Genomic DNA, 25961 nt, shown 5'->3' on the forward strand with positions numbered 1-25961 from the left:
GCTTCCTTCCACCTGGGTGGAAAATGCTCAATCTTTCTTGAGCCCAAACTTGAAATAACTCTGCAGCTCTTCATGGAGCACAAATTTAAGTACTTTTGCTTTCAGGGCAGGAGGTGTTTTTTTTTCTTTTTTTTTTTAATCTACCATAGTTAAGTGTAATCTTGAATAGCAGAAAGAAATACCCTACTTAGAAAGTGGCATGGCTCCTTTTTTGCTTCAATTGCACCAAGATCTCATTTAGTAGGAAAAAATAATCCTCCCAAATTTCTCCCACCTTTGACAAGTGTTGAGGATCCATGACTGCGTCTCCTGGTTTTTGCAAAGCTGTCATTTAACTCACACCTCTTTTGTGTTTCTCCAAGTTTTGCTTTCAGAAAGCTCTCCCTGTGCTTCTCCAGCCTTCTTCTCTTTTCCCTTCTCCATGGCTCCGAGCCAGCGGGTTGATTCTCACCCTTTGCCCGCTCCCACAGCACCTGGTATCCCTACTCAGCTCCTGGGCCACCCACCCACCCCTGCCCCGGGCGTGCAGTCCTCTCCCTGTGCTGTTTGCCAACATCTCCATCTCCCGGACACAGCACACATGGCATGTCAACTAAACATCCTTTTTTTAATTATTCCTGCCCACAAATGTTATCAACATCTCCTGGTTGATCCATGGGCTTCAGGGAACTTGAAGTTGTGAACTGACAGCTTTTGGACAGAAGGCAGAACCTGTGGATTAAACTTTGAAGGGATCTTCACAAGGTGGTTGAAATAGCAGGGCCAGCACTTCTCTAACAGGCTTGTCATGTGGAGGTCTCCACCTGCACTGGGAACAATTTGCTAATCTGCAAATAACAAAACAAAACAAACAAACAAACATAAAATCCTTTGATTTCTGACCAGAGAAATTCTGAAATTTTCATTTGCCAGCAGCCACACTCCTGTGTGCTCCCATCTCTTCATCTTTTCCCAGTTAAAGTCTAACCATGCTCGTTACTTCAAATAAATCCAACACACAGCTGGCCATTGCCGAAATTCATTCAAAACATGATGCCAGCTCAAGCAGACTTGAAATAGGCAAGGTCAGTAGACAGAGCCCCCTTCTCACCTCTCCAGTCTCTGCTCTGTATCCCTTTTCCTGCACCATTCCTCCCACACTCCACCTCTCTTTACATGAGTTCATTTCCAATTTCTTCGTCCTGCCTCAGTGCTGAACTAAGGACCAACACAAGCTATTCAAATGTCACGAAACCAGAGTTCAATACATGACTGGAAGAAGTTTGCTAGCTCAGGCTACAGACATTTCCAACCTTTTGCCTTGATCTTCCCATTAGTTTCAACCGGATATTTTAGTTCCCTCTACTCTTCTGTGGCATCTCCGTGAACTGTTACAAACTTTGTGTGTTACCCAGAATGTTGCTTCACTTTACTTGTGAGTGAAGCGATTCTTGTGCAAAGACCCTGCTGGTACACTGGAGGTGGGGTGAAACCAGATGGGTTCCAGGCACTTCACCAATAAATATCGGAACTCTCCACTGTGGAGGACTTCCCAGCATCGTAACTGTTACCAGAAAATCCTAAGCAACCTAGTGCATGCATGAAGAAACAACCATGCAACAGCTTCACAAGCAAGACCAGGCTTGGGTAGAAGCATGGTGATGCTGATGCCTTGTCCAAAAGGTGCAGGTATCAAGGCAGGGAGGCTGACTGTTACCTCTGCTACAGGCAGGAGCACCAAGAATCGGTTACTCATAGCAATGAAAGTGCTCAGGCAACTCACAAGGTGAGCAACTCACATGCTGAGGTTTCTTGTTCATTCACCAAACCACCAGGCTGCTGGGGGTGGACTCCACTTCAGTTGCTATGTCTTAAACAAAAAACCTGATCCCAGCAATGTGCGTAATTATAAATTCATCTAGGAAACTGGGACCACACCAAACTGCTGAGGTGCAAGGAAAAAAAAAAAAGACATACTCACTGAAGGATGTGCAGCAGTCCTTCTGAGAAAACATAAAAGACAATGTATTTTTGGTGGAAGCACTTACAGGCTTGGAGCCATCAGCAGCGAAATCATCTCCTGATGGTCATCAAGACAATAAGGCTTTGCACATAGTAATATTTAAGAGATTCCCATCGAAAACAAGCAAACAAAAAAACCCCATGCAATTCCATAGTTCACTTCGCCTCCTAACAGAAACAAGTTGCAAGGCCCTACACATTGAGCCAGACAGAAAGGGGTGACACAACACACTGCAGCCAGGTACTGCTGCCTATTCCATCCAATTCCTGTACCCTGCAAAAATCACATTCTGGTATTTATCATCATTTTATTAGTGAGAACGGCTGCAGTGTACTTCTGGCACTGTGATTCAGCCCCATTTTCAGGGCACCTCCTTGCTCTACAGCAACCTACATGAACCACCATGAGGCAAGAGCCGCACGCACCATGGACGAGGTGACCACAAACACGCTGCCCTTAACCACAGTAATGGAAAAAATTCCAATATGCGCTGGGACAGCCAGTCACGAAACACGGGTGGCAAATCCCCTTGTAGAATATGTGCGGCGTATTTTACCCTTTTCAAAACTGAGTTTCATCCACAGTTTCACAGAATTACAGAATCATAGAATGTTAGGGATTGGAATGGACCTCAAAAGATCATCCAGTCCAATCCCGCTGCTGGAGCAGGAACACCCAGATGAGGTTACACAGGAATGTGTCCAGGCGGGTTTTGAATGTCTGCAGAGTAGGAGATTCCACAACCTCCCTGGGCAGCCTGTTCCAGTGTCTGTCACCATCACTGAGAAGAAGTTTCTTCTCATATTTAAGTGGAACCTCCTGTGTTCCAGTTTGTACCCATTGCCATTTGTCCTATCATTGGTTGTCACCAAGAAAAGCCTGACTCCATCCTCGTGACACTCACCCTTTATATATTTATAAACATTAATGAGGTCACCCCTCAGTCTCCTCCAAGCTGAAGACACCCAGCTCCCTCAGCCTTTCCTCATACGGGAGATGCTCCGCTCCCTTCGTCATCTCTGTGGTGCTTGTTCGCACCGGACACCCAGGCCGGGCACACAACAGAACCCACACAGGACGGGCACGCCCGGCCCCCCGGCGGCGGGCAGAGCCGCCTGGGACGCGGAGCCCCGCCTCCCCGCGCGCGGCCCGGCGCTAACCCCGCCCCCAAGGGGTGGGGGGCGCCCCGCCCTGAGGGGAAGTGACCGCCCCCGCTCCGCCCTTTCCGAGCCCTTTCGCCGCTTCCGGTGCCCGCGCACGTGACGGATCCCGTCTCCCCGCCCCGTCGTTGCGGCGCCTGCGCACTGCGGCCAGCGCCTGCGCGGGGAGCGGCGGCGGCTTCCCCCGGTTCCGTTCCCGCGGTGGCAGCTGGCGGGCCGCGCACGATGAGGTGGCGCCGCTGCGGGGCGGGCGGGCCGCGCTGCGCCTGAGCCCTCGCACCCCTTCCCTCGCACCGGCGTCGGGCCGTGCCCGCTCCCCTACTCCGGCATGGAGGAGAAGTACAGCGGGCAGGCCTTGGCCGGCGGCGGCCTGCTGGGGCCCGTGGATGTGCCCAGCGCCCGGTAACGGCGGCGGGGGGGAGTGACCGCTGCGGTGGGTGAGAGTGCCTCGGGCGAGCCCCGAGCCGTGCTCCTGTCGTCGTCCCGGCTGGGGGGCAGCTGACGTGGCTCCGCAGGCTACCGTGCGGGGCGCGGGGAACGACAGGCAGCGGCGGGGGGCCGGGCCTGGGACTGAGCCCGGGGACGACCACAAGTGCAAAGCGCCCTCTCTCCTTTTGCAGGCTGACCCGGTACATCGTGCTGCTGTGCTTCACCAAATTTCTGAAAGCCGTGGGACTGTTTGAATCTTACGACCTTCTGAAAGCAGTCCACCTCGTGCAGTTTATCTTTGTAGTGCAGCTGGGGTGAGTCTGTAGGGGCTGGAGCCTTGTCCACTGCTGCCGTGGCACGGTTTGTGGTGGTCTTTGCTAGCATCAGGCTCGTGCCCTGCCTTATGTTATTATAGGTTAATGGAGGAGAAGGCGTAGCAGTGGATCCAGGAAATACTCTGTTCATAGCAGTTTTTCTTTCACACCTCTGCTGACTATGATTTTAGAATCATATGTCAAGTTGGAAGGGACCCACAAGGATTATGGAGTCCAACTCCTTGCTCCTCACAGGACTACCTAAAACTAAACCATATGACCAAGGGCATTGTCCAGACGCATGTTGAACTCTGACAGACTTAATGCCATGACCACTTCCCTGGGTAGCCTGTTCCAGTTATATACAACCTTCTCCATAAAGAACCTCTTTCTAATTCATAGTATGAATTTAGGCTGATGCAGCTTCAACCCATCCCTGCATGTCCTGTCACTGGTCACCAGAGAGAGGAGATCAGCACCTCCCCATCCCCTGCTGCTAGTGAGGAGGGTGTAGGCTGTGATGATATCACCCCTCAGCCTTCTCCAAGCTGAGCAAACCAAATGCCCTCAGCTGCTGCTCCTCATTCCTGCCCTCAAGACCTTTTTTCATTTTGGTCACCCTGCTCTGGACACACTCTAACAGTTTGATGTGCCTTGTTATATTGAGGTCCCCAAAACTGCACACAATACTGGAGGTGGGGCCGCACCAGTGCAGAGCAGAGCGGGACAATCACCTCCCGCCCGGGTGGCAATGCTGTGCGTGATGCACTCAGGACACGGTTGCCCTCTTGGCTGCCAGGGCACACTGTTGGCTCATGGTCAACTTGCCACAAATCCAGACCCCCAGATCTCTTTCCATGGGGCTGCTCTCCAGCCTCTAATTACCCAGTTTGTATGTTTAACCAGGATTACCCTGTACCAGGTGGACAATCCCACTCTTGCCTGTTTCGAATTTCATCGGTTGGTGATTGTCTAGTCTATCCAGGTCTCTCTGTAAAGCCTCTAACCTCAAGAAACTTAAACGGTTTTGCTGCGTTGATATTGTTCATACCATGATAGTACTGATCACAGGAAGCTCAGGTGTGTCCAAGTTTTCTTAAGAAGGGTATAGAAGACAAGTTTCTTCCTTATAATTTATATTCCTGTAGTTCTTGTGAGCTTCAACTGGTCTTTTTCCCTGATGGAGAAAAGTGTAGAAACTGATAGCAAATATATAGAAACAGACTTTGCAGACACAGTCGTGCTTAATGTTTGCCTTATATGAAGTGGAAGAGGATTTCTGTAATAAACCTGTCAAAGTTGGAGTATTTGTAACCTCATTTTTTCCTTTTATTTCAAATTTGTTTACATTTCTGGGCATCTGACTTGCATGTTCCCAGGCACCATAGTGTTCTTCCCCATTTTATCCCAGTTGAAGAAGATGCATGGTGTTTATCACCATTTCTAACAAGACTGTATTCAGCATTCCGTATGTGAATAAGCCTTTGGGTAGATGTATCTTGCTAATGAAAAAAAAATAGTATTATATCTCCTGAAAACTTCTGAGATCAGTTACTTTTATTTTTGTAAATCACAGGAGATGTCTCATTCTCTGAAGAACTTGCATTTAAAATTGACCAGAACCAAAGTTCACTTCTGTCACCTTTGTACTGGTATCTGACACATGTAATGCAACAGGGAGAATAAAACCAGTTAGTAGGATCAGTGTGGCTTTTTAATCTAAAATGTAGAGGAAGCAGTTTGGTCAGCTGAGCCTTGTATGAGATACCTATTTAGAGCTGGTTTGAATAAAAAGCTGACTGCTAACACACTAATACAGAAAACTTTTTTTCTTTTAACAGATCTGCAATTTTTATGGTTTTGTTTCAAAAACCATTTTCTTCTGGAAAAGTTGTAACAAAGCATCAGGTGAGTTGACATATGTAATAATGGTTCACAACATTGTAGGTAATTCTTGACAGCATGGCTTTTGCCACTGAGCAAAGGTTACTTCGCTTGGAAGATGTGGTTGCAACTTCCGGAAGTGTGCAACTAACTTCGTCTCTAGTGCGCTGTAAAGAACAATCAGCATTTTTAGCTTATGGCAACTCCTTTTGAGACTATCATGAAAAGATTGATCCTTGGCTCCATACAAGCCTCTGTTTTGAGGACTGGATTTTCAGAAAGAGTTTAGTCTATTTAGCCAACTTAGACAGTTTCTAAGGTTGAATTCAGGACTGCTGGAATGTTAAGTGCTTCAGTCGTGTCCCTCCCGCCAAAGGAGTGCTTTCTGCATGGTATGCTGTGATGGGGTTAGTCTGTGCTCTTCAGACCTCTGTTGAGCTCCCAGTGTCTCAAGATGTCAGAAGAGGGCCAGGTTGGAACCCACTGCTTTGTAAGAAATGGATTTTCTTCACCTGCTCTGTATTCTTCTTGGTTTTATGTAATTGTGTGCACAAAAACTTGGCGCATGCACGATGTTGTCAATGTGAATGCTAAGTAGAGAGAATCTGAAGAATAGCCTCAAAAGTGTTCCAAATGTCAACTACTTTAAAGTGTGAACAGGAATAAATTTCATCTTTGATTCATGTTCAGAAAAATCTCTCAATTTATCGTTTACCTATTGCTAAAAATTTTTAAATTCTGGATTTTGAAGATGTGATGTTTGTGATGGGCACTTTTTCTTCTTAAATATATTTCCAGAATGAATGTCTCTTCTTCAAAAACTTGCATTTACAGTTAATAATGTATTGAGTAGCTCAATTATAACCTGCTTCCTGAAGAAATAATTTAACACATACATAAGTATTTGTAGACTTAAGGTCTTGGTCTCTTTATCTTGGATGTTTTATCTAGTTCTACTTATGCTTATCAGATATAAAATAGATTGCAAAATGAACAGCATCTCTGACAGGTAAATGGACTTGCATTTTTTTCAGCATTTTTTTCAGGCTTTTTGTTAAAGAGATCTCAGGCTATGCTATATAATCTAGTACTCTGGTAGAAAAGAAATCTAGTTCATAATGTGTCCAAACCTTACTTACTGGAAGAATAGTTAAGAAGATAATCATACTCAAAATTTTGCAGAACTTGAAGAACATTTGGTTTCCCCTCTATTTCTACAGCTACTGTGTTAAAAGAATGCTAATAATGGGGTGTTTATTTTGAAACTGTGGAGAAAATGATAATGAAATACCTTTCTTTTGTAGTGGATCAAAATTTTTAAGCATGCCATTGTGGGATGTATCATTTCGCTCTTGTGGTTTTTTGGCCTTACTCTTTGTGGACCACTGAGGTAATTATTTATTTACTGTAAAGAATGCTTTATCTTTTTAAGATTTTTTTTTTTTTGTGATCTTTTCCTGTCTTGCTCCTTTGTTTTTTTGTTTTGTGTCCATTAGTGCGTAAAGCCAGCTTATCGCTTTATTTTTTGCAATTTTAAATGAATCTTTAATGCTTTTCCCTGTGAACTCTGTTGTGCTTGGGAAAGGGTACATGGAATTTTGTGCAGAACTTGTGATTTTCTTAATTGATTCTTTGACAAGATGCCAGTGAAATTCTTGATAGTGCTTAAACAAATGATGTGAGTGATTTAACAAGCTCACTGACTGCTGTACTGATTGTCATTTTCATGGTTTCCCTAGTCTTATTAATGTAAACCACATTTTTTATTTGACTGTTTGAAGTCCATGGCTTGACTGCTGGTGATAGCCACTTGTATTCCTGTGCCAGGGGCCATAATAAATTTCTGCATTTGTGACAGAGCACTGCTTTATCTGGTTGTATGCCTGTGCTGTGTTGGAGTTGGGTAGCGTTAGTGCATGTACTCCATGTAAAATCACTTGTGCTGTTTGTTAGCAGTACTGACTGACTAACTATGAAAGAATAACATTAGACTTCCAAAAATGGAGGTTAATGTATTAGCATCTTTCATTAGAGAGGGGAAGGTGAAGCCTTAAATGATACATTTTATGATACTGAAGTCTTGTCCTCTATACAGTAAAAGGCATACCTGAGAGTATGCTGTATTGTGGATGCTGTCAGTCTTCCCAAACAGAACCAGGAACATGGGCCCTAGCACATTGCATGGCTATGCAGAGAATGGCAGAACCATTTGGTAATCTTGACAGGAATTATTATTTTCATGTTATGCTCTGGAAAGCTGTCAATATAGCCTATTAGTCAGTCTTTTCTGTCTGAAAGAGATAGTGTACCAGTTAGAATTTCTTACTTTCAGCAACTAAGAAGTTCTGGTGTTGCATAAACTACTAGACCATGAAGATCTCAATAAATGGGCTGAAATACGATAGAATAGGACCTCTTCTTTCTGTGAGCCAGAAACTTGGGTTTAGAGAAGGTGTTGTAACGGTGATAATATTTCCATCTTGAGCAAATTAATATCTTGTTGTGTTACTAGAAGAAAGTACAATTTAAAGTAATCTATAAAAGAATAATTTTAGTCTTTTCCTTGAGTCAGAACATTCTCTGTTTTGTGATATGTCTAGTTGCTAGATCTGTTGCTGGTGAAGGCAAATAGATTTGCATTTATCCTATTAAATTATTTAAACTCCCTGTTGAAATCACAGGATAAATCTTTGACTGCTGTGTCATTGAATTTTAGGTGAAATAGCATGTATCAAGCTTGTGAGGTAAGTAAACTCCTAGTAAGTGGACATAATTGTTTATTTCACTTTTTTATAGGACATTGTTGCTGTTTGAGCACAGTGATGTGGTTGTGATATCACTCCTTAGTGTCTTGTTCACAAGCTCAGGTGGAGGACCAGCAAAGGTATTTAAAATTTATTTTACGAAATGTAAAAAATACTGAATGTAAATTCAAGTACTTCTTTACCTCGAACAAACAATGTTTCAGACCTGTGTTCATAGAAACTGTGTTGGTTTTTTAGCTTAGTTAGTGATGAAATGAGAAGGTGTACTACCTGAAATAATAAATATGACATGAAGAGGGAAACTGGGAGGAGCTGTTGGAGATCCATTGCAGATACCTGAGAAGTATTTTCTATTTGTAAACACAAAAGGATCTTGAGAATGATATTTGCACATAAGCAGTCTTTGTAACGGAATTTTAGGGTCAAACTGACAAAAGGAAATGTGTGCATTGTAGTCGTTCTGGTCTTTAGGCACTGAAGTCCAGCAATACAGCCTCCAGATCCTTGCCTAGTCTCTTCAATATCTGTAGCTTTTCACATACTTCGGGTTTTTTTCTGCCAAAAAGCTATCTAAGTACTTTAATGACTGCAAGAGCTTATGTGTGCTGAATGCACGGACCCAGTCTTTCACTCAGTCAGAGATTCGTACTTGAGACATCCTTTGTCCAAGTCGCATTACACACAATTTTTTGCAAGGTATTTTCTAACTGCGCCTAATCACCCCTGAATGGAATGAGCTCATCCCAGCACCTAGTAGTCTTGGCCACTTTAACTCAAAACCAGTGGTAGCTGGAGGAAGATACCCAAGGCCAGAGTACTTCCTGTGTAAGAGGAAGTCTGGGTTTGGTACCATCTCAGGCTGCGAGTTTTGAAATTTGTCTTGTAACTGCTGCTGGAGTCCCCTATTCACTTTTAGGCTGGCCTTAGAGTGAAAAGCAGTCATCTGCTCTGACACTACACGTGCCCTGCCTCAAATTGAGATGCTATGGGCATCCAACATGAAGCTCCTCATCTAGAAGGCAAATCTTTTGTCCAGCGAACCACTCAAAGGGTAGATGTAGAGCCTGAAAGAGGTTCTTTGTCAGTCTGTATCTTAGTGTGCCATGCTTGGAAGTAAAGCTGAGTATCTTAAGTCCACAGGAACAAGGGAGCAAAATTCCTGTCCTCTGAATGTTTCAGCTTAATGAAGTGAACTGTGGCAAAGAGAAGTCAGCTGGCATTCCAAAGAGAATGTGATAGCTGTATTTGGCTTTGGAAGATGGATTGTAGCAGTATTCTTTAGCTGTAGAGCTCAGTGTCTTGCCAAGATAATGAATACCAAAATTGTAGTGTCTTGAGTCAGGGTGGTGAAAGCTCTGGGAGCTGGTATTTCATAGCTACCTCTCTGCCTTCCTCACAAAAGCACTGCAGAGCTCTTTATACAGTGCTCTAGTGTTTACTTTCCCTAAGGCAAAATTCTACGGTTTGTCCAATAGATCTTGTTTATAGTTCCTTAATGCTACAAGATATTAAATCATCAGGCTTAAGTAGCAGTGCATTTTGGCAAGCAGAAACACCACAAAGAAGGAAGCAATCACACTTGAGGTTCATAAGATAGAGGCTTCTAGCTTGTTAGAGCAGTGATTTGGCCTGAGTTATCTGGTAAATCTGAAAATTGGAACAAATATAAAATTATATTGTCAAGGTCATTTGAAAAAAGAATGGGTATTTTCCTCATTCTTCATGCTGAACTAAAATATGCTTACATTGATCAGGGAGGGAGAATGACTTCCTGCATTTTTTTTGCGTTAATCTGTTATGGCACGTTATAAAAATATTTGAGGTGGTTTTTTGTTGTGTGTTTTGTTTTATTTTGTTTTTTACAGACAAGAGGTGCTGCATTTTTCATCATAGCTGTCATCTGCTTACTACTCTTTGATAATGATGACCTCATGGCTAAAATAGCAGAACATCGTATCCTTTCTTGCTGTGTGTAAGAGCAAGTGCTTGTTATTGCTGGATCATAGAGAATGTGAAGTTCAATGCACATAATTAAATATGCTTGCATTTTTCTTTATAGGAATGTTATTTTTGAGAATATTATAGAATAAGGTTTTATTTTTATATCTAAATACCGATATTTACACCAAAAGAATGGCATTGCTTACTTTCAGTTAGGACACAGCTGTAGATTTTAAGTGGTAGTTAAAGGCTCCCTGCCCATTTGCACGTATCAGACCACTTAGGATTGCTAGAAGGCCGTGTACACATACGCAGGCACGTCGCAAGAAGAGCCAGAGGCCACAAATGCATTGCAAAGAGCAAGTTTTATTTTAGTTACCTCTCTACTGGGGAATCTCCGAAGCCACACCTAAGCTCCCAGGCAGAGGTGACACCAGCAGGGATGCAGGCGCTGATCAGTTCAGCCCTGCTGGAAGATCACTGCCCCTGCTGAGCTCACCTGTATTTCAAGGCTTCAGGCAGGCGCAGCCTCCCACTCTTTCTCACAACAAAGCAGGAATCTCTGACAGTGATAAGATACCTAGAGTTTCTCACAGGCTTATGTTATATAACACAGAGGTTCTACTCATCAAACACAGAAGGTCAGTAAACAATTAGTGTGATCTATGTGCTTTTTCTACAGACAGGTGCAAGTCATTTGAGCGTATTTACATTTAACTAATCTCGACAAATCTTCTGCTATATCCCCATACAAAGCTCTTTAGATAAGTCTCCTTTTCTTTTAGGAATTCTAGACATAATGGCTGTCGCCTAAATGTATGCAGTAAATGGTTGACAGCCTGGCTGGCAATCTTTTCTGTATATCCAGAAAGATTCATAGAATCATAGAATAGTTTGGGTTGGAAGACACCTTCAAAGCTCATCTAGGCCAGCCCCCCTGCAATGAGCAGGAACACCTTCACCTAGATCACGTTGCTCAGAGCCCTGTCCAGCCTGACCTGGAATGTCCTCAGGGATGGGACGTCGACCACCTCTCTGGGAAACCTGTACCAGTGTTTCACCACCATCATTATAAAAAATTTCTTCCTCTTGTCTAACCTGAATGTCCCCTCCTTTAGCTTAAAACCATTACCCCTTGTCCTATCCTAACAGAACCTGCTAAGAAGTCTGTCCCTATCTTTCTCATAAGCCCCTTTAAGTACTGGAAGGCCACAATAAGGTCTCCAAAGAGCCTTCTCTTCTCCAGGCTGAACAATGCCATCTCTCTCAGCCTGTCCTCACAGCAGAGCTGTTCCAGCCTCTGATCATTTTTGTGGCCTCCTCTGGCCCCTCTCCAACAGGTCCATGTCTTTCCTGTACTGAGGGTTCCAGAGCTGGACACAGGACTCCAGGTGGGGTCTCACCAGAGCGGAGCAGAGGGGCAGAATCACCTCCTCCACCTGCTCGACATGCTCCTGATACAGCCTGAGATAAAATAATCCCTTCATCCCCCAGCCTGGATTGATACTGGGGCGTTGCCCTGACCCAGGAGCAGGAACGTGTGAAAATCAACAAGGTGCAAGTAAACTTTCTCAAGGAAGGATGAGAACGTGGAGTTACAGATGCAAATGGTATATTAGTATGAATTAATCCCCTGAGTTTTCAGTGAGTAAGTTCATTGTTCAAGTGACTCTAGTAGTTTTACCAGAAGCTATCATTATTTTAATATTTGCTGCATTGTGCTTGTAAATTACTAATTTTTCTAAAGTTTAAATAATTAGAAACTGGAAAGATACATATATTTCAGACACCTGACTGTTTTAGTGCTTTTAGTGAAAATCAATCTGATTTTTAATGCTTTTGAGTATATTTTTTGAAGTCTGGTTTCCAAAACCAACATAAAACTTATATGAAGACTGCTATTAGTATTTAAAAGTGACTATGTTCTCATGTTATAAAACACTAATTTTTCCCCCTCAATATTTTTAACTATTTATTTTCTGTGGAAATATATGCATCTTTCCTGAATTTTAAGGATCTGGCAAACCTTGAAGTTCAGTTTGCTTGCTTCTACTTTCTGTGGTCTTCTGCTACCTCTACCTTTTCCTTGGTTTAAAAAAAAAAAAATCAATTGAAACTCTTCCTTAATGTTTTTATTTAGCTGAGGGACATCATGACAGTGCTCTTACCCATGTTTTGTATACAATCATTGCTTTCCTAGGTGTTGCAGATCACAAGGTAAGTAACTTTTAAGTAAGTAAGTAAGTTTTAGTAGGTCAATGTTTAAGTAAGTGAGTAAGAAAGTAAGTTTTAGTAGGTCAATGTTTATGTAAGTTTTGTAGGTAAGAATTTCACCACCTCAGAGCTAATCCAAGCCTGAATCAAAATTTTCAACATCATCTCCCCGTATTGGAACTGAACTAGCACTGATTTTTGCAACCTGAGTATGAGCAGCTTCAATACAGCAAACCAAACGATACAGTATTCAAATTGTGTAGCTGACAAGGACTTTGCTGCAATGCGTAACCTAAAAAGTCTCATTAAAATTATCATGAAGTATTCTGTCATTTAAGCCATTTCTTGCTCAGTTTGGGGGTCTGTCTTTTGTTGCTGCTTCTGTATCTTTATCCAGTCTTACCTTTTTGTTAGATGCTTGTATTTGAAGATACGGATTCTGATACTTCTCAGTAGCGTAGTCCCATTATAATAGGTTACATGCATGACTTGTGTATCAAAACCTTACCATATGGGATTGAGCTGGCTGATGGAATTGTTCTGTTAGCTTAGTCTTGTTGCTAAAGTGGCTGCATTGAACACTGAAGTAGGAAAAAAAAATATATGGAACAGCTGAGAAAGTATTAACATAAAAATAAATGTTTAGACAGACTGTTTAACTGTGCGCAAAGCAAGTGTGATCTAAGGGAGATGAGGTGCTGCTTGTCTATCTTGTGGTTCGTTTATAGAACAATTGTGAAAGAAAATATTGTGAAGAAATATGGTACAATTAAAGGTAAGTGAATGTAAAGGATATGCAAGGATTAGAGACCAAGATGACATTACACTTTTGGGGTTTATGTATACTTTCAACACTTTCTTAATAATGGAAGATGGGAAACCCAGTTTTGTGTGATTTTTCTTCTTCCTCATATACTGTTCACTACCAGTTCACACTTTGAGGGTTTCGAACTTCAGGTCATATTAGGCTGTTGTGAATAGTGCTGAGGTGTAACCATGTATGCTCTGTTACTGTTTTTAACTAGAGTAACAATTAGAGGAAATATCCTGTCTTTGGCTTTTCTAGATAACTTAGAGAAAGCATGTTAATCTTTTTTCATGTGAGTGTCGCTTTGTTTGGAGTGAGGTATTTGGCTGTCAAGAAGGGCTAACAGGATCCCTCTGTGTTTCCAGGGAGGAGTACTGCTTCTGGTACTGGCATTGTGCTGCAAGGTTGGTTTTCACATGGCTTCCCGAAAACTCTCAGTAGATGTAGGTGGAGCCAAGCGTCTTCAGGCTTTGTCTCATCTTGTTTCTGTGCTTCTGTTGTGCCCATGGGTCATTGTTCTCTCTCTGACAACAGAGGTAAGATAGCAAGTATAAAAATAAATCATTTTTTGTAATGCTTCTGCTTGTGAATAGTACATTCACAACTTCATAATAGTGCAATTTAAATCTTTACTTTATAATAGCTTTAAAATTACCAGAGTTGCCATGTTTATTTTTCTAGTAAGCTCTGTTTGAAATTTTTCCTCTGTATTTTGATGTATATATGCATAACACCATAATACCCTCTTTTGTGTGATAACTTTTTTCATCTTTCTAGCTCAGATATATCCTACATTCATATACTAACTTTGCACAAGTATTAATGAATGAATAAATACTGGGCTTTTTTATTCCTGAGAAGTGGATTATTGTAATTTAAAAATGTGTTGATTATGCCTTAGGTAGAGTAGACCATTGCAAACATGGTACTGCATATGGCATTGCTTTTAAACACGTGGGAGTATTTAAAATAAGGTACTGTAGTGCATATTCGCTTTATGTGTCTTTCTATAGCTGGAAAATTGGTTTTATATGAATACATTGAAAGTATAAAAGTGTGAATGTTTCAATGGATAGCTGAAACCATTTGTAATGAAAATAAACTAGATTTAATGCTGTATATGTAAAATCACATCTAATGACAAACAATTCTGTTTGAAATGGGTTTTTTTTGTTGCAGAGTAAAGTAGAGTCTTGGTCTTCTCTCATCATGCCTTTCATAACAGTCATCTTTTTTGTTGTGATCCTGGATTTCTACATGGAATCAATATGTTCTGTCAAGATGGAAGCTTCCACATGTGCCCGATATGGATCCTTTCTTATTTTCGTTAGTGCACTGCTTTTTGGCAATTTTTGGACACATCCAATAACAGACCAGCTTCGAGCTATGAACAAACCACCACACCATGAAAGCACAGAGCACGTTCTTTCTGGAGGGGTGGTAGTGAGTGCTGTCTTCTTCATTTTATGTACGTACTCTTATTTATCTTTTAGTAAATCTATTGTCTGTGTGACTAAGAAGCCCATCAGAAAATGGATGTGTGCAGAATTCTTTTGGATGAGCGTTTATGGATTCTTTTGAGTAAAAAGGGCTTGTGACTGTTTGCTCCTTTACTGTCTGTCTGCAAAAAAAAAAAAAAGTAATCTGTTTTGTTGTGGAAGTGATGACCTAATCTTGCATAGCAATGAAATCTAATGATAAACTTCAAGATGAAGTTGACAATCGCTTTGTTGTCTGCAAATCTCATGTAAGCTTTGATTGCTGCTAAAACAAGTTATAAAATAGCTCTGAAGCTTAGAAACAGCAACAAAAACTTCAATACTTTCCTTGCAGCTGCCAATATCCTGTCCTCCCCCTCCAGGAAAGGGCAGAAGGGTACCCTTATTGGCTATTCCCCTGAAGGCACCCCTCTCTATAACTTCATGGGTGATGCATTACAGCAGAGCTCTCAGTCATTACCTCGGTTTATTAAGGAGTCACTGAAACAAATCCTTGAAGAGTATGATTCCAGGCAGATCTTCTATTTCTTGTGCCTAAATCTGGTAAGTGCATCGTTTATTTTTTTTTTTCAAACCAAATCACAGTAGTACATACATAGTACAGTGAGAGGAGTTGTTCTTTAGAAGGTTTGCATGATTGATTGTTTTTAAAGTGACCCTTGATGGAGTAGATGGAATGTTAAAGTAGAAGATTCCTGTGCTAATCTTACAGGGGGTGGCAGGTCACTTTGATTTGTAGTCACAGTGTGGCAGTGTTTCTATGTGTAACAACTATACCAGTAACTAACTACTCATATGATGGTATATTTAAGATTGAGGTATCTCATTATTACCAGCAGATGAGCTTAAACTAGTAAGTCTTTCAAGGATGCGGACACCAAATAGTAAGTGTGGGACTGAGTAGCATCATTTTGGAGTAGGCCGGTTTTATTTCTAGCTTTACTCTTTCTCAGATAGGAAAAGATCATTCAGTAAGCAAGACTGATAGAACATCATTTGCAAAGATCTCTCTTTGTTCTTTGGCAATTATCCAAGAAAATATAGAAAGGATCTTGAAGTATCCATGACAACTTTAAGGAATTCCATTATGAGTTATGAAAGGTGGGAAACAATGTTTATAGGCAGACCAATTGATAGTAGTAAATTGTGCAGGGAAGATCTAAACAGTCAACTAACTGGTTGATTTTACGCTAATAACATATCAGATCAGAGTTGTTACACTGCTTAATCAAAATGCTTAAAACTTGTTTGTACAACATCAGCTTAAAATTTTAAATGAAAAATCTGTTCCTTTTGGGGGTTCTTTTCTTAGGACTGAGGCTTTTGTGGCGGGTAGGTTCAGAAATGTCTCTTCAGAGACTTGCGATGTATCGGTTATTTTTGTTTGGTCGGAGTAGAGAGGAAATGGTCTAGAAATACTTTGAACAATACCTTGAAAAACTATCAAGTGTCCTATGGAGTTTCCTGCTAGCTGCTAAGACATTAAATTACAAGTTAATGTTGAAGGAAAAATTCAAACTCTCTTTCATTTTAGGCTTTCACTTTTGTGGAGCTTTTTTATGGAGTATGGACCAATAGCCTTGGTCTTATTTCTGATGGATTTCACATGCTTTTTGATTGTTCTGCATTAGTGATGGGACTTTTTGCAGCTCTGATGACAAGATGGAAAGCAACTCGCATATTCTCCTATGGGTACGTATATTAGGTTATTTAAGGACTATCTGAAAATTATTCTACTTGCTCATTTTCAAAGTGCTCTGCCATAAAGATATGTTCAGAATATTTTATTGGTGCATGCTTCTGTGGGTTTTTTGCTGTGTGTCTTTTCTGTTCCATTTTTGTTCATGCTATTTCCCTCTTACCCAGCAAAAAAAAAGTGCCTGAAATGTGATTTTCATTTACCTCTAAAAACTTTATCACTGTTAAGTTATGTAAAAACTGCCTTACTTTATGTATGTGTGTGTCTGTCAAACAAAAATGTCTTGCAAATCAGTGTTTGTATGAGGATTTCAATAGTGCTAACATAATCAAAATTTATATGGTTAAATTGCATGGAAGTTTAGCAGTTTGAAACCTTGAAAGTGCAATATTTATTTTTAAAAAAATATATTATTATAGCTTTATACTGTTGGTGTTTGGACAGTTCCAAACTAGCTACCTCTTGTTCAGAAATAAATAACCCAGGAATTAAGGCATGATTTTGTGGTGTTGAGGAAAAAAACTCAAAGCAAACTTAATGCTGTATTAAATGTATTGTAACTTTATTTATTATGACTTTGCAATTTGTTAAGAGTACCAGTACTTCATTCTCAGATGTGCATGCTTGCTTTCAGGTATGGACGTGTAGAAATTCTCTCTGGATTTATTAACGGCCTCTTTCTGATGGTAATTGCTTTCTTTGTCTTCATGGAATCAGTGGCCAGACTGGTGGATCCTCCAGACATAGATACAAATATGCTAACGGTAAGTTTCGTCATTCTGTTTGAATGTTGTTCGCCAGTTAATGGTTCATTTATGTTGGTTTTAATTAAAAAAAAAAAGTTAAGGAGACTAAAGTTGCGTACTCACAAAATCTAAACCATGTCTTGACTTTTTAAAATATGAAAATATACAGGGGAGAGTATAATTTAATTATAACAGTTAAATTGGATTTTTTTTTCCTAAAATGTTACAACCCTAATCATTTTAGATGGTGATCTTTCTTTTCTTCAAACTAATTTTTTAGATGGAATTCTGCAAATCCAGACCTTCATCTATCACATTTTCAGCTTCACTTGTTTTCTTCCCCACACACACTCGCCTTTGTGCGCTCCTGCTCTCTTCAGTAGCAAAGAGAGAGATTTTTATGTAGCCACAAGTAGAAATGCACATTGCTGGAATTGAGGCCTGATTTTTTTTTTTCTTTTTAATATGCAATATTCGCTTCATTTTCACTACTGGTTTTGTTCCCTTGTGGTGGGAGGGGTTAATCCCTCAACAGGGGCAAAGTCTGCATAGGAAAGGTCTAATAACCGCCAAGCAGGATTTCTTTAGTGCCTTAATTACCTGGAATTACTCTTGCACTTCTCTCGTTTTTCAAGAGAAGAGCAGAAAAATATGCAGACAGATAGAATAAAGCAGTAGTTGCTGTCTTCACATAAGTACAATTTTAGATGAGTGTATGTGTCCTAGATACAACACATACACTTTTTTCCAAATAAAAGCAAAGCAAAGCTTGCATTCAAACCACTCGATCTCTTTTTGAAAGTAAATAAAACCAATGACTGCTTCTTAAAACTACATTTCCTATTTTGCCCCGATTTGTGGATACTAGGTTTTGCATTTTGGTGGTGGTTATTACATGGGGTTTCTGGAAAGGTTAGGGATAATCTTTTTTTTTTTTTTTTTTTTTTTTTTTGAGAGAGAAAGGGGAAAATAATTCCTCTGACATCAGCTTGTATACGAAATGAATATGATGAGGAACCCACTTAGAATAATTTTTCTGTTGGTGTTAACACTTCCATGTTTTTCCTTTATTAAGTGTACATTGTGTCTGGTTACCATGTTCTAGAAAATGAACTTGAACTCCTGGGAAGACTTAGTGATGTTAAAGACTTTTCTCCCTCTCTCAGCCGGTCTCTGTTGGAGGGCTGATCGTAAACCTGGTTGGTATCTGTGCCTTCAGCCATGCGCACTCCCATGGGGCATCTCGGGGAGGTTGTCACTCGCACGATCACAGCCATTCTCACCATGGTCACAGCCACAGCCACGGGCACGGCCATTCCCATGCCGACCATGGGCACAGCCACGGGCATTCCCACGGAGGAGGCATGAACACCAACATGAGAGGCAAGTATGGACTGTTGAATCAGAAATGATGTCTGTGATTCCCAGCAGACTTTGAAGATTTTCAAAATCAGACCCTGTACTATGCATAATGCTTAAAATATCCAGAAGTCATCTGACAGCCTTTTAATGTCATATATCTGAATTTCTCAAGCTGTTTCTTCATTAATAGTTTAACTTGAAGAAACAGAACTTGAAATACTTCTTTGCCTGGCTTTCTCAGATGTGGGTAGTACCCCGTAAAAAGTATTAATTTGCATTTTTCATTAACATTATTAAGCAGTCATTGTAAACCTTATGAAAGAACTTAAAAGTTTGTGGTTCTAAGTTCCATCTGCAAAAGGAAGTGCAAGATCTCTATCTGTAAAGATATTACCATGCTTCTAGGTATTATGTGACAACTGGTTGTTAAAACAGTGAGGGAGGCAATAAGAAGAAAAATGCAGACCAGCAGTCTAGACTATGCTCCTATTTGTGATTCAAATTTAAAATCAGAATCTAACCAAGAAGGATAATTATATTAAAAATTTCAGTGTAGCTACTATTGGAGTTTTTTCCTTAGTAGTTAGAAGGTTGTTGATCTACCAGCTGCCTGGCTTATAAAAAAATCTATAAAAGATCCCATTTTTTTGTGTAAGCATGTCGGAGCATAAGCTTTTTAACTAATAGTCTGATATTTCATTTGTTATTTTACATCTTAATTCAGCTGGCTGTTCTTTTTCTGCCATTTTTGCGAAGTCTGCCCATATTCTTAACTATTTCCACATTCTTTCAAATCCTGACACTTAACTAGCACTAATCCCAGAAATCATTAGAGATTATTTTCCTGTGCCCTTTGAATTTACGCTGAGAATGCTACCCACCATTAAAACAGTATAAAGGAATATTCCTAGCAGTAGCAGATCAACAATCTTCTTATAAAATTGGAGCAGAGTTGGCATACAAAAAACAAATGTTACATTAAAATCTGTCCACAGTAGCAGGCCAAGGCATTTACACTGATCTTTTTTGATCTTCTGTTAAGGATCAATTAGTCCCTCCCTGTAGTGTTAAATGATTAAGCTATATAGTAAAAGTCCCACTAACAATTTAAAGAATAGTCACGTTTGATTTAATCTGTGAATGCCTGCCTAGATCATTGCACTGTAGAGTAAAACTGTTATTTTTTCTTGTGTTTGTGTTTGCTTTGGTTTTTTACATTGTTTTGTAATTGAACATTGGAAAAAACTGTATGTTTTGTTTCATTTTGCACCCAGTTAGGCAGATAGTTGCCTCTGTGTTTATCTTGAGGGGTGTTCATTATATTTAATGAACCCTACTGTGTTTCCTCTGTTGAACATGTACACATATTTTAAACAGAACTGTTCAACCTAATCACTTGGCTTATTTTGTTTTCAGGCGTGTTTCTGCATGTGTTAGCAGACACTCTTGGCAGCGTTGGCGTTATCGTATCCACGATATTTATTCAGCAATTTGGATGGCTCATAGCTGATCCGCTCTGCTCTCTCTTTATTGCTACACTGATATTTCTTAGCGTTATCCCACTGTTGAAAGATGCCTGTCAAGTGCTTTTGTTGAGGATACCTCCAGAACAGGAGAAAGATCTGCATGCTGCTTTAGAAAAGGTCAGGAAGAAAAATCTACATGTTTTCATATACAAATATACAAAGCTATAACTGTTCTTGATAATTATTAAACTCAAGTAGTTCAGTCTGACAGCTTCCATTGTCTTAGATAACTTCATGGCTCAAGTTTTTTAAATCAGTTTTGCAGAGATGAGACAGGATTAGAATTTCTGCTGATTAAAGTTGGTTTGCAACTGAAAAAAAACTCGTACTGTTTTTTGCTTTTATGGGTAGCTCAAGGTTACAGACAGGTATGGTGACACTGTGGGAAAGGAACGTAGTACTAAGAAAGTAACATAGCCATTCCCAAAAGCTTGTGGCATTTTTAAACTTGATGTGTACAGTTCAGGCTACAGGATTGTACCTTGAGCCTGTAATTGCAGGTTTTCTTACTTATTCATAAATCGAAGGGCATGTTGATTCACAGTAGGTGAGATGACAGGAGTAATGCTTTTTTTTTTTCTAAATACTCTTTCATTCTAGTCCATTCTCTTCCTGTCTGCTGCAGTACGGTGTCTGCTTTCAGATACCCACCCAGAGTGGGGTTTGAAACTAGATCATCATTAAGGTGCCCTCCAACCCAGACTATCCCATGGTCCTATGATGCGGTGTGGGACACAATATCCCTCTGGCCAGCTTGGGCCCTCTGTCCCAGCTGTGTCCTCTCTCATCTTCTTTCCCACGCCAAGCCTGCTTACTGGGGTGAGGGCAGAGTGAGAAAAAGACAACTTTGGCAGCACCCAAGCACTGTTCAGCAATAGCCAAAATTCCGGTATGTTATCGAAACTGTGCCAGGCACAAGTGCAAAACACAGAACCTCACCAGCTGCTGTGAAAAATAGTTAATCCATCCCAGCCAGAAGTGGTACAAAGATAAATTTCAAAAAAAAATGATAAATTATGGAAAGATACTATGTCTCTGAATTTAATGCATCTATGATAACTAAATAGCTGCATATCCTGGATAGTCAGGTAACAGATGGCCTAGAAGTGTTTAAATATCCAGCAAGCTTTCTGGTTGGTCTGTCCATTGATTTTATTGTGACATGTACACTGAATGATTTTTTTTTTTCTCATCCTGTTTTGCATTGCACTCTGCTGGGTTTTTCATTTAGTTTGACTTTTAGCTTCTATAGTCTTTGACAGTAGTAGCAAGGTGACCCTTCAGTACTATGTATTTCTTTATATGCCTTACCTGGAAAGCTACTTTGCGATACAGCTTTGTTTCCCAGTTAAATATTTGTTACCAATATCAATGTACATACACAGGTTTTAAATGTGTTCTTAAATTAGTTGTTGCTAATGTAATTTATTTACAGATTCAAAAAATAGAGGGAGTCATATCTTACAGAGATCCTCATTTTTGGTGTCACTCTGCAAGCGTTGTGGCAGGTACAATACATGTGCAAGTGGTATCAGATGTGATGGAACAGAGAATTGTACAGCAGGTAGGTACAAGGTTTTTAGACCCTAATGTCTTCATTTCTCACTCTCCAGCTGCTTTTCAACCATAGACTGAAGCTTGAAGCTGCTGTTTGTGATTATTTCTATAACTGCTAGTTACTGTCTCAGAGCTGGTCACTAATGCTGCACTTCCCATTGCCTACTAGCCAGGAATTAATTGCATAACAAGTAGTCTGCTGAAACATCTGCGAAGACAAAACAAAAGTCTGTTTTTTTCTCACTGTTGAAAGTGGCGCTACATCTGCTCTGAGAAGAGGAGGAGGAGGTGAATTTCACACTGCAAAACAGACAGTAAACATGAGGGATATCTGGATGCTAAACATGGGTTCATAACTGGCTTACTGATATCAGTCTGCCTTGGATTTTTCTTTTCCTTAAAGAGATAACTTATTTTGCTTATGCAAGACACTGATAATTACCAAGAAGTTGCAAAGCCATGCCATACCCTCTGAAGCTAGTCTCTGCTTTCCAGAAAATGTAGTTCTTTATGATGATATATTTTTAAGCTACAGTATCTCGGAGTCAGAATATTGCAAGTTACTGTGAAGTGCATATAAGGTGTGATACTAATGTTAACCGTGCTGTTATGTTCAGGTTACAGCAATTCTGAAAGATGCTGGCGTCAACAACCTAACTGTCCAAGTGGAGAAGGAAGCTTATTTTCAGCACATGTCTGGACTCAGTACAGGATTTCAGGATGTCCTTGCAATGACTCAGCAACTGGAATCCATGAAATACTATAAAGATGGTACTTACATCATGTGATGCAAAAAGAGGAGGTGTAAATGGTGAAGCTGTAGGATTCCGTATTTGTATTACTTTTTCGTCAGAAGATCTTGCACAAACATGTACAGAAACAAATGTACTATATATTTGATTTTTTTAAAGCATACTTTGTTAAAATTGGATCAAGATGCTTCTATAAAGGAAATAAGATGGACTTGAACATTTACTGTATATGTGAAAATAATAGAAATCTTAAATACTGTACTTGGTGTTTATTAAACAGAAGTCTTGCAACTTGTGAATGAGCAGAGATATATTCCATACTTGAGTGTGGAACATCATGATTATGATTTCATGGAAACAGTGGGAAATGGACACAGTTTATATTGGAATGCAAACATAATCAGCTGAAAAATATTTTTTTCAAACATAGCTTGAAGACTCTTTGAAAAAAATACACATTTATTGTGGGGAGTAAAAAACAACATGTAGTCATGTTTTTTTGCACAGTTTATTAGATAATAGAAATACAGTTTTTATATTATGTGATTTCTAAACTTAATGCATCAGACCACATACATGTTATCATTTTAAATCTAACTGGTTTTCTTAAGGAAAGAAATCCACAGGTGAGCAGTGAGAAATTGCAAAGGGAAAAAACTGCAGACACTTTTCTGTTTCCTGGGAAGACACAGAATCAAAAACACACTATGTAAAATACATTTTTTTGTTGTTTACTTCTTGTATGAATAACTACAACTGCAATAGTTTGAAGCTTAAAGTAATTAATCAGTGAGTGTCCTCACACTCAGCTAAACTTCACCTCAGGTTTTTCTGTCACTTGATTTTTTTTTTCTTAATCACATAACACAGCTGCAGGTGTACTGTAGCCAGCTGTACCTTTGTGTATTACCCAAGGATGCGATCCAGGTTGAGAATGTGAGATGGTGCTGGTCGTCTAGGACTTGGCAAGCTGCTTAAACAAACTGTGAATTGAGACTTCTAGACTGGAAAGAGAAAGTGTGTTTAACAAGGAATTAAGCATAAACAACTCTCTGTCTTCAGGAAGACCTGTCAACAGGGTAATAACATGTGTCTTCTGAGGCAGTTATCCTTACATCTGTCTACAGTCTTCCTGTGCCCCCCCTTCTTGTCTGAATCTTTTATGTATTTTCCTTGGAGTTCAGCTAATCAATTCAGTGGTTAGTAAGAATAACTATGTCTTTAATCATTCCATGCATCACAGCAGTCTTATTTTGTCAGACTGTTTTCTTGTTCTGCTATTTAGGATCAGTACTTGAATAGAAATACCGTTTTAAAGACCAGACTTGATGTCAGTGGAATTTGAGGTTAGAGTGACGTAGGGATTAGGTGATCAGAATAATGAGCAACACAGCGTGAAGTGCCCTTAAGCAATTGTGCTTCTCTTGCGACAAGACTGTACAAACTGCATAGTTTCTTTTGTAACCGTTAAACAAGTTTGCATTCCCACCTTCCTCGGTGCTGTGTGAAAACACTGACTGCAGTGCAGGGCTGACTTGAAAAACTCTGGTCAGAAGGTCTCTGAAAGATGCATTGCTGTTACATGGAGTGATGAAGATTGACTGCACAAATCACAGTCCCTCATTTCTCAGGACAGCACTGCACAACCAACTGTGTTCTCAAAGTTTGATCCTGTTTTCTTCTGATTTATGTCTTTGGAAGTGGCTTTCTCACCTTGCCTCCTCCAGAAGGCTTAGGTCAGTGCAATAACAGTGCTACAGTTACACTCAGCCTATAAACAAGGTGGTGATCTGGTTCTGAAAACCATTTTCAAACAAAAATCTTCATTTATTTGCACATGCCACTCACAGCTGAGGTGATTGTACTGGAGCTGACAGCATTTCACCAAACTGAGCATTAGCCCTATCGTGACAGGTAGATGAAAAAGGGGGTGATTCTTTTCAAACCAAATTGGTTTAATATAGTTGAAACGCCTTCATGCTTGCCACAGTTTGTCTTAAGTAAAAGCTTATTTCATACTCCAGCTGCTAGCAACAGGACCTGAAACAAGCTGGCTGGGACTACGTTTGATGGTCATGGCAGTGACAATCAGCTCGTACCTGGAAACTTCACAGGCAGGTGCAAACGTGCATTTGAACACGCACTCTGCAGCTGCTTGTGTGTACCCAACATATGTGCACCGTGCTTTTCTGGCTACCCTGGCAGGAAGACTGTGGCAATAAACATCTGCCTTAAATTCATTCAACAAGAATGCCATATCTGGCAATGATCCTCCAGAGAAGGGTTCAGGCTTCTCCTGCCTCTGCAAGAACTGTTAGAACTGTGCTGTAAGGGAAGGGTTTGAAATCACAGGTACAGGCAAATTTATTTATGTTTTAGTGAATGCTATGGTAGGGGAGATCTTAGTCATCTGATTTGTATGCAGACAGCTGCAACAAAACACTTTCAAAAATGAGACTAAGACTCAAAACAACAAGGAGTAATGGTTTTGAACTGAAGGAAGGGAGATTCAGGCTAGACATGAAGAAATTTTTTTACACTGAGGGTGGTGAGACGCTGTTCCAGGTTACCCAGAGAGGTGGTCAATGCGTCATCTCTGGAGACATCCCAGGCCAGGCTGGACGGGGCTCTGAGCAACCTGATCTAGGTGAAGATGTCCCTGCTCATGACAGGGGGGGTGGAACTTTGGAGGTCCCTTCCAACCCAAGCTATTCTGTGATTTTATCATTGTACATCTGGCAGCAAGCAATATATGTGTATATAAAGAGGGGAAAATAAATGTGTTTTTCAATAACGTTTTGTGTACTGCATCTTTTCTGGTTAAAAAAAAAAAAAAAAAAACCAACTGGGGTGCAAGCAGGAAAGCCTGTGAAGAAGCAGCCGGTACCGGCATAGCCCCGGCACGGCCGCGGCACAGCCCGGGTACAGCCCCGGCACAGCGCGGGTACAGCCCCGGCACAGCCCGGGTACAGCCGCGGCACAGCCCGGGTACAGCCCCGGCACAGCCCGGGTACAGCCGCGGCACAGCCCGGGTGCAGCCGCGGCACAGCCCGGGTACAGCCGCGGCACAGCCCGGGTACAGCCCCGGCACAGCGCGGGTACAGCCGCGGCACAGCCCGGGTACAGCCCCGGCACAGCGCGGGTACAGCCCCGGCACAGCCCGGGTGCAGCCGCGGCACAGCCCGGGTACAGCCGCGGCACAGCCCGGGTACAGCCCCGGCACAGCCCGGGTACAGCCGCGGCACAGCCCGGGTACAGCCCCGGCACAGCCCGGGTACAGCCGCGGCACAGCCCGGGTACAGC

The 25961-nt window shown here is 41.0% G+C and overlaps 1 protein-coding gene across 2 annotated transcripts; it reads left to right on the forward strand.

Annotated features, from left to right (window-relative positions):
* The first annotated feature begins 3316 nt into the window (after window positions 1-3316).
* Window positions 3317-22953, forward strand: SLC30A5 (solute carrier family 30 member 5). Of its 2 annotated transcripts, none has more exons than XM_065861658.2 (16): window positions 3317-3564; window positions 3783-3905; window positions 5747-5813; window positions 7094-7179; window positions 8586-8673; window positions 10420-10507; window positions 12636-12712; window positions 13883-14053; window positions 14697-14985; window positions 15351-15559; window positions 16551-16708; window positions 17350-17479; window positions 18628-18844; window positions 20240-20466; window positions 21785-21913; window positions 22524-22953. In XM_065861658.2, the coding sequence occupies exons 1-16, from the start codon at window positions 3491-3493 to the stop codon at window positions 22692-22694; spliced, it is 2304 nt and encodes a 767-aa protein (XP_065717730.1). In that variant the 5' UTR covers window positions 3317-3490; the 3' UTR covers window positions 22695-22953. The 2 variants fall into 2 exon arrangements, with proteins under 2 accessions (XP_065717730.1, XP_065717731.1); XM_065861659.2 differs by having other exon boundaries at window positions 3510-3595.
* Window positions 22954-25961: the final 3008 nt, after the last annotated feature.

This window comes from Patagioenas fasciata, chromosome Z (genome assembly GCF_037038585.1).
Source record: "Patagioenas fasciata isolate bPatFas1 chromosome Z, bPatFas1.hap1, whole genome shotgun sequence".
NCBI lineage: Eukaryota > Metazoa > Chordata > Aves > Columbiformes > Columbidae > Patagioenas > Patagioenas fasciata.

Excerpts from the sequence above, each read along its gene's own strand:
- SLC30A5 (XM_065861658.2), top strand. The coding sequence starts at position 3,491 with ATGGAGGAGAAGTACAGCGGGCAGGCCTTGGCCGGCGGCGGCCTGCTG. Across the intron at positions 7,180-8,585 it reads ACTCTTTGTGGACCACTGAG|GACATTGTTGCTGTTTGAGC; the intron begins GTAATTATTTAT and ends ACTTTTTTATAG. Across the intron at positions 14,054-14,696 it reads TTCTCTCTCTGACAACAGAG|AGTAAAGTAGAGTCTTGGTC; the intron begins GTAAGATAGCAA and ends TTTTTGTTGCAG.